Genomic DNA, 19,228 nt, shown 5'->3' with positions numbered 1-19,228 from the left:
ACAATGATCCTCAGGAAGAGCACAGTTTCTGTTTGTGAAGCATCCTATACATCCAGGAGGCTACATACATCACTACTACTACTAATTTGAAAAATTTGGCAAAATCCCATTGGTACAACGGTTTTGCTCTTTCTGGCAAGGAGAAAATTGATCTACTGCAACTCCCACCTTCCCTCTCACAGTGTAGATTGTTCAGGAACTAGCCCTGATAACTTACTATCAGTGTTCTTGTCAGTCGAAGATAGTTTCCATCTGTCTCACTTGTTCACACCTGACTTTCAATAGCTTGCTATGGAAGTTGCGTGCAAAGCAGGCCACATGTTAGTAAGTGCCCATAGCAGGAAGTGTTTTTCTAGAGTAAGTACTCTAGAATTTACTCCATTAAGTTTAGCCAGTATCTTAGGTCCCATAAATTTAACATCTTTCTGAAGACCTTTAGTGTCAGGGTAATTGTTAAGGGCTAACTTGAATTTGTGAATGAAGGAGATGTGGCAATCTTAGCTCAGTCCATGGTGAATTAAACCACTTAAAAATAGTCATGTATGCTTTGAATGAAAACAACAAAACACTTTCTGCTTATGGTCACTCGTTAGCACTTGGCCAGTTAGCATACATCTGCTATAGTGCAAGCTTTTGAAAGTTAGACTTGAACAAGCAATTCAGACAGAAACCATCTCAGCTGATAGTAAAAAAGTCATAGGAAGTTTACCAGGCAGGTTCCTGGTCAAGCCATACCATGGAGGAAAAAGTGGATTGATTAACTCTTTGCCAGAGAGACCAAAGACACTGCAATATATTAATTTTAATAAAAATACTAACATTTTCTGATTGCCTGTTCTATATGTGTCCTATAGAAAAATAAAATTACTAAGTTTCCATAATGCTCTTGAACATCAGTAAGAAACAGTGGTAGAGAAGCCTAGACTTCTGATTACCAGAACCCTGTTCTACCTATCAGATTAGAGGTTCTTAAACTGTGATCAGCAGGGCCTCCTGGCTGTCTGTAGGCTATCTTGAGAAGCAAGCAGTGGAGGTGTATTGGGCTGGTCCATGAGAAGATCTGACCAGCATTTCATAGTGGTAACAAATGCATACAATACTGGAGGATATGTGACTTCACATGCGAAGACTGGGAGATAATTTTTTAAAAAAGGTAGGAGGTGGCTTGAATTTTCAAAGGGGCCTAAGGGAGTTAGGTGCTCAACTTCCAATGAAAATCAACTCCCTGAAGTCCCTTTGAAAATCCCACTCAGAAAGAACTGTGCTACTTTTCTTATAAAAGTTGCTTCAATTTCAAGTAATATTTGTGAATACTGAAAGCCCAAAATATGATTCCTCTCTAAAAGTATCACATTTTAAATGCAAGTCCCAATGATTAGGACTAACTATTAGCTCTCTGAAACATGAGCTGTAATATCCTTCAGCTTGTTGTGATAACACAAACAGGATTCTGGATTTGCTGGGTCACAGATCGAGGTGTCCTGTGCTGTGCCAGCCCTATGCTTTCTTAGCGAGTAGGTTGAAGACTGAAACTTGGACAAGAAACTTGTTGTCTGAGGGACTGAGGAAAACAGGAAACTTATTAATACAAGAATGGAGCCAACAAGGAGAGCAAACAGTGGTGTGACATGTGTACTGACACACAGTCCCAGGAGTTTGGATTGATTTTTGTTGGGTTTTCCAGCAAGGAGCTGGATTTTTAAGAAAGACATTTTTATAGGGTAAGATTTTTTCTTCATGAGGAGGAAGAAACCACCCCCCCCCCAAAAAAAAAACAAACAAAAAAACTAAAAATCCAGAAGTGAAAACAAGAGGTAAAATTCCAGCTGAAGGTCTATGAAACTTGATAGCATTAATTTAAATCATTATGGAAACTGACCAAATTCAGGTGTCCAAATTTAAATCCATTTTTATCACAGAAGATATATGGCTCAGTTGGGAAGTATTATACAGGATTTCCTATATTGATTTTCCATTGTTCAGGATTTACACACTATCACTTACTGAAGCTTAGGCTCATTTATGTAGGAATTATAGGGTCACTTGACTACATTACAGAAACTTGACTTAATATTGCTGTTCATTTACTTAGGCTTTGAGGAGTGGAGAAAGAAGTCACCAACACATGGGTTAAACTTATGTAATATGATATCTAACCATAACATGTTAATTTCATCAGTGGCCTGAATTTAATATAAAAGTCTGTAAAGGTGAATTGTTAATACTGAATTAATCCACTGAGCTACCTGTTTTCCCAGAAAACGTTTCCCACCCATTATATTCCTCAAATATATGACAAACCCAAGACTGCTCTTTCATAAAATCCAGTCTGCATCTCATTCAACAGATGTGCACAATACAAATTCAAGAACACAACAGAAGTTATTTTCCCCCTTTTTGAGAGGGTCTTGAAATCAATGTACTATGCAACGTACTGATAACTCATTTGCCATCAAAATGATAAAATACGTAAACTAAAGTGATACTGTGAAAGCTGAGCAGATTTGATATTGAGAAAATATACTCCATCTATGGAAACATGGTATCACATTCTGACAATTATTTAGTAAGGGAGATGTCAAAAAGTGCTCAACAACTAATTTTATACATAGAGTTTTCCTTTTTTGTATATGGACAGATAGTTGGTTTTTACTAAGACATGAGATATTGTGTTCATATCTATAGCAGTAATTCCATTTACAATTTCTTCTTCTGGCCAGCCTTCCAACATCCTCAATTATGCTGAGTCGCACCTTACACTTCAAAACTAGTCCCATTGACTTCAATAGGACTACTTGTAGAGTACAATACTATTCAATATGAATAAGGACATCAGAATCTGGCTCTTTTCCTGCAACCTAATAAACACGTTTTTATTCTTAAATTCTGCTAGAAGCTAAACTTCTGAAAGCAGCACTTCTAAAACTGATTGCATGTTTTATCCAAGCGATCATCTTCTAAAAATGTGTAAACAAATCTAATTTCCCTTCTGAAACTGAACTATGATTTGGAATATAACTGCAACTGTCTTAACAAGAGTTTAAAGGAGAAGGATCCATAAACAACCACTTGCTTAGAAAATGAGGGGGTAGGTGAGGAGAAATGATTTAGTTATAAACTGCCACCTCTGTAAGATGCAGTTAGCATTGACTGGTCTCGCTCTGTAAAATCTCACTTCCTATACAGCACACTGGACTAGCAACAACAATCCTTCCTTCAGTAAAATCTATGCAAGAGTATGACTATTCAATTTGCATGCAGGTGGTGAACTTCTGAAGTCATATTAAGGCTGAGCCAGGGTGGATTAATTTCCAGTCTTTGATATTCATTAACTCTAGCTTCAGAAAAAAAATATAAGGAGATGACACAATTACCCTCAGAGCTTCACCGCAGAGCAACAGCTTTACAATCTCAAGTTCACAACATCATAATTGACCAAAAAGGGGTGAATCCCTATGAAGAGAGGTGAAAAAGCATATGGCTCAAGTAAGACACTGCTATTACAGGGCTTTGGAGAGTCAATGATGCTTTGGGGGCACTTAGCTAAATGGTCCACATTATTTGCTATTTAAAGTACCTTCTATTATTCAGCCCTTCTTGGGTATCAAATGATCCACTGCCAAACAAAACCCACATAAACCTAAAGTTTACGGTAGTCAATGTGCAATTGTCAATTTCTTTGAAAGCAGTAGCAGTCAGTCTCATCACCATATTTCTCTCTTCAGGCCATGAATCCTTTGACCTACAGGGCGCTAGAAAATACATCTGAAAGTAGGAAGATTTGTTCCACAAGAAGGAACAGCAGTAAAAAACTAATAACAAAAAGCACGGCTGTTGCAATGTGCCCGAAGTATGATGAATAGCACCAGCTGAATGTTTTACCTCAGGATCTTCATAGATCTCAGGGTCCATGTGCAAAATTTGAGGGTAAAGAGCTATCCAGTCTCCTTTCCTCAAACCGACTTCCTGATTTCCTCCAAGCTTGAGAATATAATCCTCTTGGCTGATCCGAATGTTCATGGAAGATGAGCACATTCGTAAACTCTCGTTTAAAGCGCTCTCTGCATTTAAACAAAGAGGGGGCAAAAGCATTAAAATATGGAAGATGATTGGAAGTTATACATGGCTACAGCTGCTGGATCGGTACAAGTTCAGTAGGGCAGGCTAAAAACCCCCGCAATCAAGCTAGACGCTACGAGGAGGTAATAAACTATCCTGGAGAGGTTGGGGGAAAAGCTGCAATTCTGAATCTTTAGATGTAATTCTCACTGATGGTTCTGAGGAATCTTGTTGGCTTTAGGCAGTAGTGAATTTTGGGTGGAAAGCCATTATTCAGACATCATGCTGAAAACAACACAATCGAAAGAGATGAATGAGTTATGCATTTACATATACTTTGGAGCAAATACCAGTCAAAGCACTGAAAAGACTATTTAGCCTGCCTTTCAAAAGCTGTTGGTTGTAATAGAAGGACTGTGAGAAAAATCATTTAACTTGTTAATAATGTAGTAATTTTGAGGTATTTTGAGGGCTTTTTTAATATCCAACAAGATATGCTGCCAAATTATGATTTCGATTATTTTCAGAGTGAATGTAAACAATTTGCCTGGCAATTTTAAGAGAGAAAATACTTTTATTGAATCATAAGAAAAAACATTCTTCTCAGTATTATGGCAAACAAGATTTCTATCATCATCATATCCTGGAAGGCTCCAGAAGCTGAATGTCCTTGCTTTCCCAGTGGCCTTCACCTTTGGCTCCTAGCACGACAGATTTTATGGCTAATTTCCGGCAATTTATCCTGGCAGTTTGAGGAGGAATTCCTTTGGGAATAATATGCATAATTTGCATAAATCATTCTGATAGCATGCATATCAGCATGTAGCTCCTGTCTAGGGCTGCATCTCTCACTTTGTAATCAAAACTGACTATTTTTCCACCAGCATGTATGGGTGCTGTAATATGCGACTTGATTCCTTCTAATCATCAGTGTGAAAAATAGCTTAAAATAGCGTTTCAGTTTCATATGATAATATATTTATGACTGTATTAATGCTCTGTATTCTAAAATAAACCTCCTCTAAATGTTTAGCATGGCACCATAATCCCAGCACCCAAAGGTTAGTTTATTACAGACAGTAGCTACACAGCATAGATACATCTGAAAAAGATAATAACAAACGTTCTTTCACTAAAAATTAAATCTGGTGTAGCGTGCACAGCAAATAAAGTGGCCTTGGATGCTTTCTCGCAGGAGGTTTTTCCTTAAGCGTGCATTTGTCTAAAGAAATGAGGCTGCGGTCAGCTTTGTGTGGCCAGCGCTGTGATTCAATGTGACGCACAGTGAGTCTGTGCATATTCTTTTGGACTGCCTTCGTTACTATAATCAGGCAGAGTCAAATCGGCTTGTTGGTGACGAAGCCAGAAAAGAACTCTGGTTCCAGAATATGGCCTCTACTGCGGATAGCCACAAGGCACCTGACACGATAGATTTCAACTGGCAGTGCTCTGGCAACAAAACTTTACATGGTACAAAGAAAAGGTCCAGCCTCCACTCTTGTGCTGTCTCCATCCTTGGAAAAATTGATAACACCATTTTAGTCTACAATTTGAAAATGGTAGCTGACATATGCAGCAACACTGTTCACCCAAGAAATCAAATAAGGAGGAGAAAATGAAAAGCAAAATAATTATGGATCTGCTGCTGTGAAATAGCAGGTTTACATTTAACATCATGAGCTACACGGTCACATCCTATTGGTTGACATTCTCCCAGGAAGCATGGCAGTCTGTTCCCATTGCAGTATCACAAATGACAATTGGGCAAGCATATCTTATGCAGAAGTTAATCACAATAATGGAGCACAAAGTGTGGCTTAGCGGTCAGATCGTAAATGACAAATCTGTTTTACCTTCCAGTACCAGTTATGTGTGGAAGGCGAGCTTGGCTCTAGCTCTGAGCGATCATGCCGATAATCATTAGATGACAAAAGTAATGAGTCACATTATGAACATCAAAGGAGAATGGAGCTTAGATGGGTTTGCAGTCTAACATGAAAAAATAGACACTCAGCCTTCCACAATCCCGTATGAATGCCGGAGTTATACATTGAGAAGAATGACAACTGCACAATAAAACTGCAGCCTTTACTTGCAGTTGTCATAGTTCAGCAGACACCAGCCAGTGCTACTGACAGACCAGCTGGGTAGCTTGGGAGGCCTTCCATTTTGCACTATGAGGTACAGTAAATTATCCAGCACGGTAGAGCAACATCTGTTTCTGTGCTGGTGCTGAACAAACAAGGCAATTTAAAGCATACCAAGGGATAACCAAGCAGCAAATGAACATGACCCTCATTTTTTCCCCTTCTTATACACATGAGATGCTAAACTTCATTGTACAAGTGCTACATAAAGGGGAAGCCAGGCTGTTAGTTGATAAGGTGTTGTCAGAGCGATTTTACATATTTTCTATAAAGAGAGAGACATCTCATAGTATTGTTATTCTTAGAACCCTCCCACTTCTGTCTTTATTTCTCTTATACCAAAGCTAGCACTCAGCTCTCAATTCATTCTAGATTTTTTTTAAAAAACTGTTTCAATATACTTATAAATATTCAGTCTTTAAACCTAATTTGCTATACTTAGTTCACATGCCTTCAAGCATTTGTCTTCCAATTTCCACTGAATAAATGCGTACTAATGAGAAATAGAGCAAGCTGCTGAGGCAAAGCTGGGTGACTTGAGCCTGGCTTGCCACCAGCTTGTGATAGGCAGGCAAATTGAGTTAAAATGAAAAGTCTTGTCAGCTGAAATACAACATGGTAGCCAAACAGCAAGCTGTCAATCATCCAGCCAAAACAAGGGACTGCAGGTAATAAAAGGTCATTGCGAATCATTAGTGCATTTGGCTTTCATATGCAAGTTCATTTTAATTAAACATGATCTCTATCTGTAAATGTTTTATAAAACTTATTGTGCATAATGGATTGTTAATTTTATACTAACGTTTAGCAAGTAATAGGGCACTATAATTATTAGGGTGTATTATAGAAAAATAGCTATTGAGTATGCAAATATTTTTGGTGATAATTTACATCATGCTTTTCAGTGTGCCAACATAAATGATAACGTCTGAAACAAGTATATCTGTGGCTTACTAAGAACTGAGCAGTACTGACCAGCACATGCTCGGGAATATATTTATTTTTTCAAATCCCAGCAACATTTTTTCATGCTTAATACTTGCATTGCAGCCATGGCTCTGTATTAAGCTATTTTAAATTTTTCTACCTTTTCATATACATACAATTATTTTTCAAGCAGTTGTCCTTTAGAAACAAATATCTGGAATTCGGCAATGTCCTGGGGCAAGAATACTTCACAATATGAATTAATGTAAAAATTATAAAATAAACTAAATAAGGAAAACATAGCTGGAACAAAATGTGTGCTAAATACCTTTACTATGTATTGTTTACTATATTAGAGCTCCATTGTGAGTCATAATGACATAATTACTCTGCACATACAAATAAGCACATTCTGGTTCCTGGAGAAGTCAGGACAAAAAGGAAATTGTGCTGTTCCAGAAATACCTGGGGGGGGGGGAGGGCTTTTGATTTGGTGACAGGTCTTAGTTTTTATAGACATCTAAATGATGGATTCAGCAGTCAGTCAAGCCATACTGTTCCCTAGACAAGAACATTTGACCACAACAAAGATATGTTTCTTTTGACAGATCTTGATAATTCTTCTTCTCCAAACTATGAGGAATCAAAGATCCTTATAGCTACAGTAAGACAAAACAGGGGTGCAGGAATCAGAACATTTAGAACAGGAAAAGAATAACAAGCACAAGATGACAAGGTGATACACATAAAAGAATCCCACCTGGTCTCTCTTACTCATGTCGGAACAGAGGGATGAATTCCTAATTTTGTATGCACTGGGTTAAAGGGTGAGATGAAAAGGGAAAAGCTTGTTCTCAGATGCTATGGTTAGAATGCTTTAAATGTACAGATGGGGCTGGATCCTGCTTTCTTTATGTACTCAAAACTGTCAGTGTAGCAGCTGGGAATTTTGGGTGTGCAAGCAGTACTGGATCAGCCCCACATTCCTCCCATATTATTATAGCTAGAGTCACTTTTCATTAAAGCATTTATTTAATGCACCTAGCTGTATGTGTATTTCTCTTTTTTATTGTTTTGTGGGACTGTATCTGTTCTTTTATGACTAAAGCGAAAGAAGAACTGAAAGCTGGCTTCTGTTCATACAACATTCGGCTTCATCTGATCAGAAAATTTATCAAACTTGTTACAAAAATAACCAAGGCGGAATCTGATGCCCTCACTTCCACCCAAACATATAAATTTACTGGTACTAAGGTACCACAAGGTTTAAAGGAACATCAGTTTGGATGATATATTTAATGTTTTTGAACTGTTCATCAGACATTTTGCATCAAATGATTTTAGTGAGGTACTTAAATTGGTTTGATACTTAATGGTACTGGGTGCAAATCATGAAACAGTTACTTTATGAAACTGTTTAATTTTTAAAAAGCTAAACATACAATTAGGACACACATTTTAAATTCATGATAAGGCTGTCTGGGCCAGCATGCTTATCCTTTTCCTTTTCCTTCATCCAGTCTTCCTGTTTTTCACCATACCACCCAGTCTCCTCTTCCAAACACATAAAAAGTTGTCTTTTGACCTCATTTAAACTTTCTCCTTCTTTCCCTGGTAACTTTTTCCATGCATCTATTAATCTTGGTATGAAGTAGCTCTACTCATGTTCCCAAACAACATATATTACATGCTTGGAAAGTCATGTAGTTCATGGACTTTCATTCAAAGTAACATTGTCCATCTCCTCTACATCAAAAATGTTCTTTATCAGTTTATAGAAGTAAATCTTCACCAAGAGACTTCAGCGACTCTGTAATGAAGGCAACTTTCTAAGTTGATATACAGTATGATGAGAGTATCAGTCTGTACCAAAAAGGTGGGGAAAAAACAAACTCAGTTTTACATTTGTTCTATGATAATCAACTCAGTTTTAAGAAGTGAATGTAAGGTTTGTGACACTTGCCAGATAAGACAGTCCTGGAGAATAGAGGCTTTTATTATTTGCAAAACAAGTAAAGCGTGGGCAAAGAATGAAAACTCTTCCCATCTTGCTCTGCTATTGTGTCTCAACAATAACCTGAAGGGATCTCTTCAAGGGGTGGAAAAGCAATTCAGGCCATGATCCAGTAGGGCAGTTAAGCACATGCTCAATTTCAAGCACACAAGTGGTTCTATTAACTTCAATGAAACTTCAGTCTTTATGTTCTCCTTCCGTGGTTGTCCATGCTATAGTGACAAGGGAGCCTTGTATCAAAGGATATGGTAGACATTTTCAGTGGCCTAAGAGTTAGGTGCCTGACTGCCATTTGTCCCTCTGAAAGTCAAACCCATTAGCTTTTATGATGTAGGTGTTTGTGCATTAGGAAATGAACAGAGACCATCAACACATTACAAAGGCCAATCCAGTCACTGGGTGGAAACAACTTTCTATGGCTACTAACATGGTTCACATTTGAATCAGTGACCTAGAAGACACTAAAAAGAAAAGGAGTACTTGTGGCACCTTAGAGACTAACAAATTTATTAGAGCATAAGTTTTCGTGAGCTACAGCTCACTTCATAGCTCACGAAAGCTTATGCTCTAATAAATTTGTTAGTCTCTAAGGTGCCACAAGTACTCCTTTTCTTTTTACGAATACAGACTAACACGGCTGCTACTTTGAAACCTAGAAGACACTGTAATTTCTTACCTATCCCTTAAGACTCTCCATATTATTTCAAGGTTTTATTCATTTTTATTACTAAAAATATTGGTTCTCATTTGCAAAGATGTGTCTGCTTGTGTTTGGTTAGGAGTCACACATCTGAGGCTGCCACAAAACAAAACAAGCTTTTTTTAATATCTAAAGATAAATCTGGTTTTGGAAATAGTAAACTACATTTTGAGCACAAATTGATTTTCCTAACTACTTTTATTCAGTTCAGGAAAGGGCCTTTCTTGGCAAAACACTACAGAAGTATCCGAAATGCATTAGCACTTCGGCAGATGCTCAGAATCAAACAATTTCATAGGCAAATAAACTTTTTTCAAATAATTGCAAAGCTTCGATTTAGCTTTTTGCATACTTTGCATAGTTAATTACCTAGGCTTTAATGTTTACATGCAATGAGAGTATCTACAGCTATAAACTACATAATTTATAATTGATGTAAATGGGTGTTATTATGTCAATTAAGCAGCTGTGTCCTCCACCTTCTCAGTGAACAGAAATGAGTGATAAAGTGAGTTTGCAGAAAGATACCCTCTTTTCTTCACAACAGATAAAAATAAATTACCTAGGTAGACCAGGCTGTCCAGTTGTTCTCTGGTGAGGTGGATGCTATATCCAGGCCCTTTCTTTTGACCTGTTGACTGCAGCAAATGGTCAATTTCGTCACGCACCGCTGCAAGAGCTTCTGGGTGCCACAGAAGATAATACATGGCCCAGAATGTAGCTGGAATCGTGTTTCCCACAGAGGCCCACAGGAAGGCAAAATGATGTGCTGGGAGAAAATAAGTGAAAGGAAGATTAATAGCGTTTATTACACTGATTAGATTTGCAGTGTGCTAATAAAAGATGTTAGGACACAGACCCAGCCAAGGATCAGTGAATGCTAATGAGGACCAATAGGCTTCTGAAGTCTAATTTTCTGCTTAATGAGAATAGTTTGAAATGTAATGGGGGTGGGGGGAGAAGAGAAGGGAAGTAAATGCAGCTCAGTTATAATCTCTCTCATTATCACCATTAAGTATCTTGTTTTACCACCTCAGCCAAAAAAAAAAAATCAATTATCATAGATGGTTGTTTCAGAGTAAAATATTTTATCATTAGCCAATTAGAAAGAACATAAAAAATTTCAAGGTCGCCATTTTGCCTTTTTATTTGAAAGGTCTATAGTAAATTATTTATTTTAGACAAGCAATCATTCATAAGTTTCCTACCTGCTTTGTCATAATCTTGGAGCAGCTCATATTTCTAATATATCTTTTCTGGCTTGGATCACTTCTGACCCTCCATCCATTTTGCCATGTTCCGAAGTAAAAAATGATGTATAAGCTCCTTCCGAACCTTCTTGGTAACTCCTAGCAACTCAATTGGTATGTTGCAACTAAATAGGGAAAGTTGGCATCGAACTTGGGTAAAGCAGGGCCATGCAGCTTCCATATAGTGTTATAAAATGGCTTCAACATTAGAGAGCTGCAGAACTTGTACATTTTTTCTGTTTTCCAGTCTGTTGCTTGAGAGAATTTCCATTCAAATATATGCTGGAGATTTTTCATCAAGTGGTCAGAATTAGTCCAAAGGCTTGCCGTGCAGGTATTGGTAAATTCGATGCAGATTTTTCGTTTAGGGTTTGGGAAATTGACAAAGAGGGATAGCCAAAAGGTTTTTGATGCCATTTTATCAGCAAATTCAGAAAATTCAAGTTGCTTGCTATTTCTGATCACATAAACTACTGGAATGGGTCCATGATAAAGGTAATATATCTACCTGAACAGAAGAAAAAAGAACCACATATAGAGATAAGTACTTTTGTGATACTACTACTACTACTACTATTCTATGTTAATTTAAGTCATTCCCCGCAGTGTTTCAAAGTGATAAGCACATAGAAAGCTTCAAAAGTTATTTGTAAAAAAGAGAGGGAGAGAGACATTACAATAATTCGTTTTTTTTAAAAAGTCAGAGACTTATTTTTGTAGTAGACGAAAATGAGGGAGGTCAAGTGTAGAACGAACTATTGTTTGAACAGCAGAGGGTGACGTAAATCATGGTACTTGCAGTCAGATGAATCATTTACTAAATTGGCATAACTCTTGAAAATACAATATAGCTTTATTATGCTTTTCAAAAGCACTTTGAAAACTGTACATCTTTAGATATCTTTTAATGGTAAAAAGGAACAAATAGTTCCATCTGAAAGGGCAACATATCAATAGCTTGAGGGGGGATGAAGTGGGAAATATGCTAACATATCAGCATGGCTGCTTTTTCGTCAAGCAGAAGAGAATAAATTAGGTGGACCAGGTTAGTCCTAATAACCAAGGCTACAATTTAACAATGAACTCTGCACACCTTCCAGCATATACTTGGTCCTGCCTCAGTGTAGCGGCTGAACTAGATATCCTACATTTCTATGATTCTATAGAGCCCACTGAAATCAATGGGGTTACCATGAATGAGCACAGGGGACCATCTACATGAAGGTCCATTGTAGGATCAGGGCCCGTGAGGTTTCCCATTGCCAAAGAAAACATGACAACTAAAAATACTTTTTCAGTCTTGTTTTCCTGACTTTTAAAATTTAACAGGATGATGCAGCTTTATTATGGTATCAACCAAATTATAACCTTGTGTTTATTTTAAAAAATAGTTTACTGTGCAATATACCATCGTTTTAAAACAATGGAAAAGTATTTTGGAGAGTATGCTATCCTTTCTTGATTTTAAACTAATCCCAAAGAAAGAGAACCCAATATTATCGCATCAGAATGCCACTAACAAAATACTGTATTACCTTTTCTTACATTCGTAATCAAAGAGATAGTGCTGAACTGATAGCAACATTAGAGAGAGAATTCACATTATTTTTACTTCCTTTAAAATGTTCCATTTATTTTTCTGTGTGAGATGGTTTTAGGATTAATTTTGTAGCTTCTTTCCCCCAAGGTCAATTACTAGTAAAGAGTAAGCTCAAACTGTCTGTAATGTGGTCATTGTCAGGTATCAAAAGAAATAATGCCCCCAAAATAAATTAATTCAGAATTTAATATAGCTGGGCCCATGCAAGTTTAAATTTACAGTAAGGTTTGGAGAAGTCTTAACTTGTGCACACATTAGAAAAAAAAGTATTCATTATAATGGTACATATATTCAGCGAAATATCCACACTATAAAAGAAGAAAAGGAACAATCCTTCCAAGATTTGAGCCTAATTCTGCCCTGCTGAATGGGTAAAAAACTACTTTTAATGGGAGCTGCACATGTGTAACTGAGGACTGGAATTTGGCTCTGTGTACATAAAGTAGCCACTATTTAAAAGTCACCGCAATTACCCCTCGGTAACATATAGTGGTATGTGAGATTCCATAGTTATTTCCTGTTCTGACTGTGGATACATATACTATGGTGTGGTAATATGAGTACATATTGGACTTCAACATTTCTGTTGAAATCAATGGGGTTTGCACCAAAACACATATCAAAGTGTAGAATTCCGTCCAAGGGTCTTTGTCAAAGAAAGACTTTTGAGTGTTTTTAAGTTACTCTTTGTTTGTTTTACTATATGTAATTCACTAATTAAACAATGCGGCAATTGGGGTCTTAGAGCTGCTTCCTTTCTTTTACTAAAAATAATCATGGCAGGCTAGTGGCAGTGTCAGGAGCAGAACTGAGGTTTCCTGACCGTGCTCAAGTCACTAGATAAAGAGGTCTCCTTACTAGACTGCAGGACGTCAATGTATTTTCACTCTCAGAATAAGCGCTTCTTTAAACTTATAACTCCAGAATACCGTAGATCTTTGTTGGAGATCTGAGTGTTGCCAACCTTCAGCACTCTCCTCACTCCAGCTCTTATACCTTTTCTCTTCAAGGCCCTTTACTGAGGCCACCATCTTTCTGACCAAGGGCTGGAAATAAAAAACCTTTGGTGTGATTTTTAATAAATATACTGGAGCGCTATTAACCCTAAAGAAGGTAGCTAGCTTTCCAACTTTGAGTTTACAGGGTAAACAATTTTAAGTTAAGATTTTTTAATTAATATTAATTTAAACCATCTGTGCACCATCTGCTTATATCACATGCAAAATACAAGTTTCTTTGTGATCTTTAATCAGACATTTAATAAATGCACATCAATTCTGATATTTTTTTAAAAATAAGCAACATGATTCTAAGCAAATGATCTTCAAGTAAACAACATCATTTTAATAAATAATCTTAAAACAACGTTTATTCAATGTTAGTGTAATTATAAACTTTTAGAAAGAAAAGACTTCACTCAGAATTTTCTATGATTAAGGATGTGCCACAGATGAACACTTCTATTAGTCTTATTTTCCAGCTGATAAAAAAGTGCCAAAATATAATTCATTTTTTGAGAAGTCAAATTCAGTTCCAAGCCACGTCACTGCCAAAATCACAAAGTATAGAAATATCTGATACAAGAACTCTCTTACCGTATTTACAAAATTCTAATGAGGGATGTTTAACCATACTAGAGAAGGCAAAAATTGCTGGTTTAAAAAAAAAATGTGCAAATTGTTAAGGTGCCTCCAAACCTCCTGTGCCCAACTAACTTAAGATTTTAGATCTCTTTCGAAATAAAGACCAAAACCTATAGGTCACTAGTTGCGGTTATAAAACGGTTGAAGTGTTACTAGCAACTGGAACCTTTAGCGATTTCTGTCCTACTTGCAAATAGAAGAACTACATAGCTATACCTGTTTAACAGTGTATTCATATTTGTGTAGCTGTGTTGGTCCCAGGATATTCGAGACCAAAATGGGTGAGGTAATATCTTAAACTGGACCAACTTCTGTAAAAGATATTACACCCACCTTGTGTCTGTAACATATTGTCAGTTATCTGGTATAATAATGTAAAAATATCTCCTCTATCTACATACAATCCCTCAGCAGCATTTTGGGACCTAAAACCAATCAACAAACTTCATTGATTTCAACTAAGTTGTTGTAAAGAATATTAGGATCATAAATTTTTTTTTGCATGGGCTAATTAAGCATCTCTTGCTCTCTTTTTTAAAAAAATTTAAATCATTTTATTCCCCCCACTGGGCTCCGTTTTCCCTTGTACAGAGTAGTGTCTACATACTGGTTGTAACAGGCACTAACAAATGCAGGCCTTCCTACATTTTTGAGTCATTATTCAGCACTTTAATAGGCATGGCCCCCAAATGCCTTCCCACTTCAGTTACCCTCAGGAGCTACCTCTCACAAGTGAACCCATGCCATCAACAAAGAAACCAAAATTTTGGTGCTCACCACAGCTTCCATCTGACTAGCTGTAGGAGCTAATTCCCAAATCTGCTAAAAAGTGCAGGATAACAGACCACAAACTCTCCAAAGTAGTGGCTTTAAATATTAAATCCATTCATACAGAATACACTGTAACAATTTAAAAGTCCTTTGAGGCTATTCAGCAATGTCTGTGGACACTAAAAATCCTTTTTCACAACCATTTGAGAAGATATGTCTGTACAGGAAAGTTATGCTCAAATTCCTCCTAGTTTAGTAAGCTGAGTAAACTCTTCTATTTAATAGCATAAAAACAAGTAAAAATAGCTGAATATTTAACTTGTTCCTGTAAAAGCCTTCAGATTCCTTATCCGTCTGTGGACATGTCTGTTCTTCTCTTCCCAATCCTTCAGCTTTTATTACAGCCACTACTGAGAATGTCTAAGATATCTCCGGTCAGCTTACACAGTCTTCTCAGAAAGAAAGATTGATGTAGAAGATATGAAAATTGTCAACTGTTGGTGAATCTTAGCACATAAATCAGTATTTGTATGATAGTTAAGAAATTATTGTAATAATACACTCTGGGCCATTTTTAATGCTAATTATGAATGACAAGCATTTCATATGATAAATAATGATAAGTTATTAAAATAAACGTTTGCAATGGACTTCAGTGCTTAAATAGTTAGATAAATTACTTTTCATCTATTTTTGGATTGAAAAGTTTTTTAATGGTATATATGTATATACATTTTTTAAAATGTACTAGGAGTGCTTTTAAAGAGGCTAAACGTACTTAGTATAATTACTATAAGATGTAGATTATCTTCTTTAAAATTGAGATTGGTTAGTCAAAAATACATTACTACAACAACCAGTATGGTTCCTAATCACGTATCAGTAAAAGTAAACAAAGTCTTATGTTGAAAAACAATTGAAAGACTTTTCAAGGGTCTTAAAGTTCTTACCTAGTTGGCTGTCTATTTGTTCTTGATCCTTATCAAGTAAAAAGGTTGGGTTTGGCAGTACTATCGCATAGAAACAACTCTTTTTTTTTTTTTTAAAAAGACTATCACATTTATGTAATCGTCCTCTTATTAGGAAGATTTTGCTGAACTGTTGACAATGATGTACAGTAGTGCTTCGCTGGTATGACGTTTGGGGAAAACGATTCTGCTGCACCACCACACAAAACCAATTAGAGAACTATTTTCTGCGACAGGTCAGGAATTTACATTGTTTCTCAGAGAAAGATGTGCTTTTTAATTTCTTTATTAAGATGACATCCATGTCCCTTGCGACTTTTCGGAATGACAATCATTTGCTCATCACATGGGAAAGTACAATCAGTGAAATCGCATTACCGGTACGGGGCAATGCCAGAAACTCCAAGCATCGTTCCACATTTTCCAAATGAACAATTTTGAGAATTGATAATTAGAACAATATATATTGATAGAATTTTTTGACAAGATCTTTATTCACCCACCGAGGGGGTAAAGTAATGATAGTACATATAAAACTGGGGAAGTTCTGTTTGCTGCACACACAAACATCATCTCTGTCAAATCACTAAAACATCATGAAATCCAGTGTGTCTTGGTATCTAAGATTATGATATGAAGTACTAAGCAAGCTTTAAAAAAAAAAAAGAACCAAACCAAACCAAACAAAACAAAAACAAACAAGAGGGTTTGCTACTATTTTTCTTTAGTGAACTCTCAGAATTCAATGTTTTAATATAGAATTATAGAAAGTGACATTAAAATTCACAAAACTTGGGATATTCCAAAATAAGGATAAATTTAGTTGTATAACTCACTCTATTTGCTTCACTATTTTAAGCACATATTGCATTAATCAATGAATCCCTCTGTACAATATCTAGAGATGAGAAAATGGATTAAAGGCAGAATTTTTACCATCACACTGAGATGGGATTTGTTAATTTAAATCTCAGTCACAAATTACTTTAACAGTTTAAATCACTAACCCTTATCTTATATTAAAATATGAAAAAGAGAGAGAGAAAGAAATGTCCCATTGACACACAAGTTCTGAAGTGTAACTGTAGCCAATTTTATTAGTATATTCATTAGGGCTGTCTTGCTTTGAGTTATTATTATTAGTCTGCATTCAGAAGGAGCCAATATTTTATAGACTATGAAAGTATATGAACAATAGTAAAGATTGTATTTTACCAAAAGTAGTTTCTGTGCATGTGCTGTAGTCACTTTATAAATAAAAACTTCTTTTAAATTTCAAAACAGCAAAGGAATGAATTAAGATAACAAACTTGCAGCTTGTAAAATTGCACATCTAAAAATTAAGCAATTTTTGGTTACACGGAGAAATCGTTTCAAAGATGAGCATCCTGTTTGTAAACTGATAACTTGAAACTGGTTGAAAAATGGTTTGGTTTTTTATTTAAAAATTTAAATATCTAAAAATAAAACCTTTCCCTGCTGCTGGGACATTACAGAGCAGACTTCATTAAGTTCACATTTTGTTCTGAAACTCCCTAAAAATATGGGAATGGTAGAAAAAATGAGAGTGCCTCCACTATACCAGTATTAATTCATGCTACTGTAAAACTGTTAATTTGAACTAGGATCACAAAAGTTGGAGAAGAAGACGACCCATTAAATAACTGAGTCTATCTATCTACACACTTTAAAAGATATAAAGAAAGCATTAGGGGCCATTCTGCATTCCTGTACCCCAAAGTTTCCAAATGAAATCAAGGTGACTTTTGTGAATGTAAACCAGTTCAAGATTAGGCATAAAATTAAGAAAATATAAAGTGCTGAAGTTACTGTATTTCAGATCATTATCTCAGACTCTATTATTATGCCATTATTATGCCAGGATGTATGGTTAGGCAAGAAATTTCCATGTTCTAATCCCGATTGTATCAATGAGTCAACGTGTCACTCACTTCCTAGTGCTCCTGTCAACCCAGATGTAGAAGTGGGTAAAAAATATATTCTGTACAATTTTTTATGAGTGTTTTCTAAATTTGATCTAATGTTTTCCAATGCAGTGTTAAGATTACATTAGTTCTCACTTCTATAGAGAATACAATCCATAGTAAATATTCTATCTACCTATATTACACAAGCTGGCATAACGTGTGCATATATTAACTCAGACTCTGTGTGCGTGTGTGTATGTGTGTGTGTGTGCACATGCACGTGCGTGTACACACACACACACACACACACAATTATAGTTGTGATTATATATAATACACATTAAAATATTTCATTTCCAAAGTAATTTTCATTGGTCATGTGGCTCTAAAACTTAGAACTGTAATAAGTACAGATAAATGCTTTTCAATAAATAAAATATAAAAATGTTCATAATTAATTTAATTGACGCAGAAGTCAAGAGAAATAGTAAAATGCTTCTCACCAATAATGTGTACAGTGAAAATGTCTCCAAATTTTCGTTGCTGAGATACCAAGAATTTGAAAACATCTTTCCTAAAAGTTAAGGCCTTCCCAACGAAAGGAATCCAACCATCTATTAACGGGGGTTCTCCGGTCCTCCTGTTAAAAACATTAGAGAAAAGGGTATTAACTTTGGCATGATAGCAACTCATATACACTAGATTACATGCACTATGTATATATATACTCTCAATATAAAATGTACTGTAGAGAAAGTTCTTCATATATGTGGCCTCTGTGCACAAAAAGCTTACTATAGCCATTATGAGAAATAAGACAAATTGAGGTGCTTTTACTACACAGCACAATGTCTTCCTATCAATATCAAAACGGTATACATGATCTACTGAAATCTACATTCTATAGAAAATCCTTAGATATGTGGTAATGCAAGTGTCATAGCAAAAGCTCTCTCATACAGTATTTTGCATGTCAATGTAAACTACATCAGAAGGCAATTATGATGGATTTAAGTAATTAGGAGGCTGACAGACCATAGAAAAGGGTAGCCATATAGATTTTTTACACTCTACCTAAACCCCAAAATGCTATAATTCTAACTAAGCATTTTTAAAAATTAGAGTAATAATGACCAAATTCTTAACACAGTTTTTAGTATACATCTCTCTGCAGTTTTTCTTCTACCTGTAAGATAGACATTTATGTGAATGGTTTATAAC

The 19,228-nt window shown here is 36.0% G+C and overlaps 1 protein-coding gene across 1 annotated transcript in view; it reads right to left on the bottom strand.

The window, feature by feature from the left end:
• The window catches only part of LOC119852085 (cytochrome P450 7B1), a 184,509-nt gene that overhangs the window by 6,693 nt on the left and 158,588 nt on the right, over positions 1–19,228 (bottom strand). Inside the window, 10 exon segments of the mRNA XM_038392969.2 lie at positions 3,883–4,061; positions 10,410–10,616; positions 11,056–11,090; positions 11,092–11,131; positions 11,134–11,223; positions 11,226–11,410; positions 11,412–11,461; positions 11,464–11,570; positions 11,573–11,605; positions 18,511–18,647. Of these exon segments, the coding sequence (XP_038248897.2) occupies positions 3,883–4,061; positions 10,410–10,616; positions 11,056–11,090; positions 11,092–11,131; positions 11,134–11,223; positions 11,226–11,410; positions 11,412–11,461; positions 11,464–11,570; positions 11,573–11,605; positions 18,511–18,647 (1,063 nt within the window).

The sequence above is a fragment of the Dermochelys coriacea genome, chromosome 2, assembly GCF_009764565.3.
Source record: "Dermochelys coriacea isolate rDerCor1 chromosome 2, rDerCor1.pri.v4, whole genome shotgun sequence".
Classification (NCBI taxonomy): Eukaryota; Metazoa; Chordata; order Testudines; family Dermochelyidae; genus Dermochelys; species Dermochelys coriacea.
Note: the sequence above shows the minus strand (reverse complement) of the source record. Positions and strands in the feature narration are given on the sequence as shown.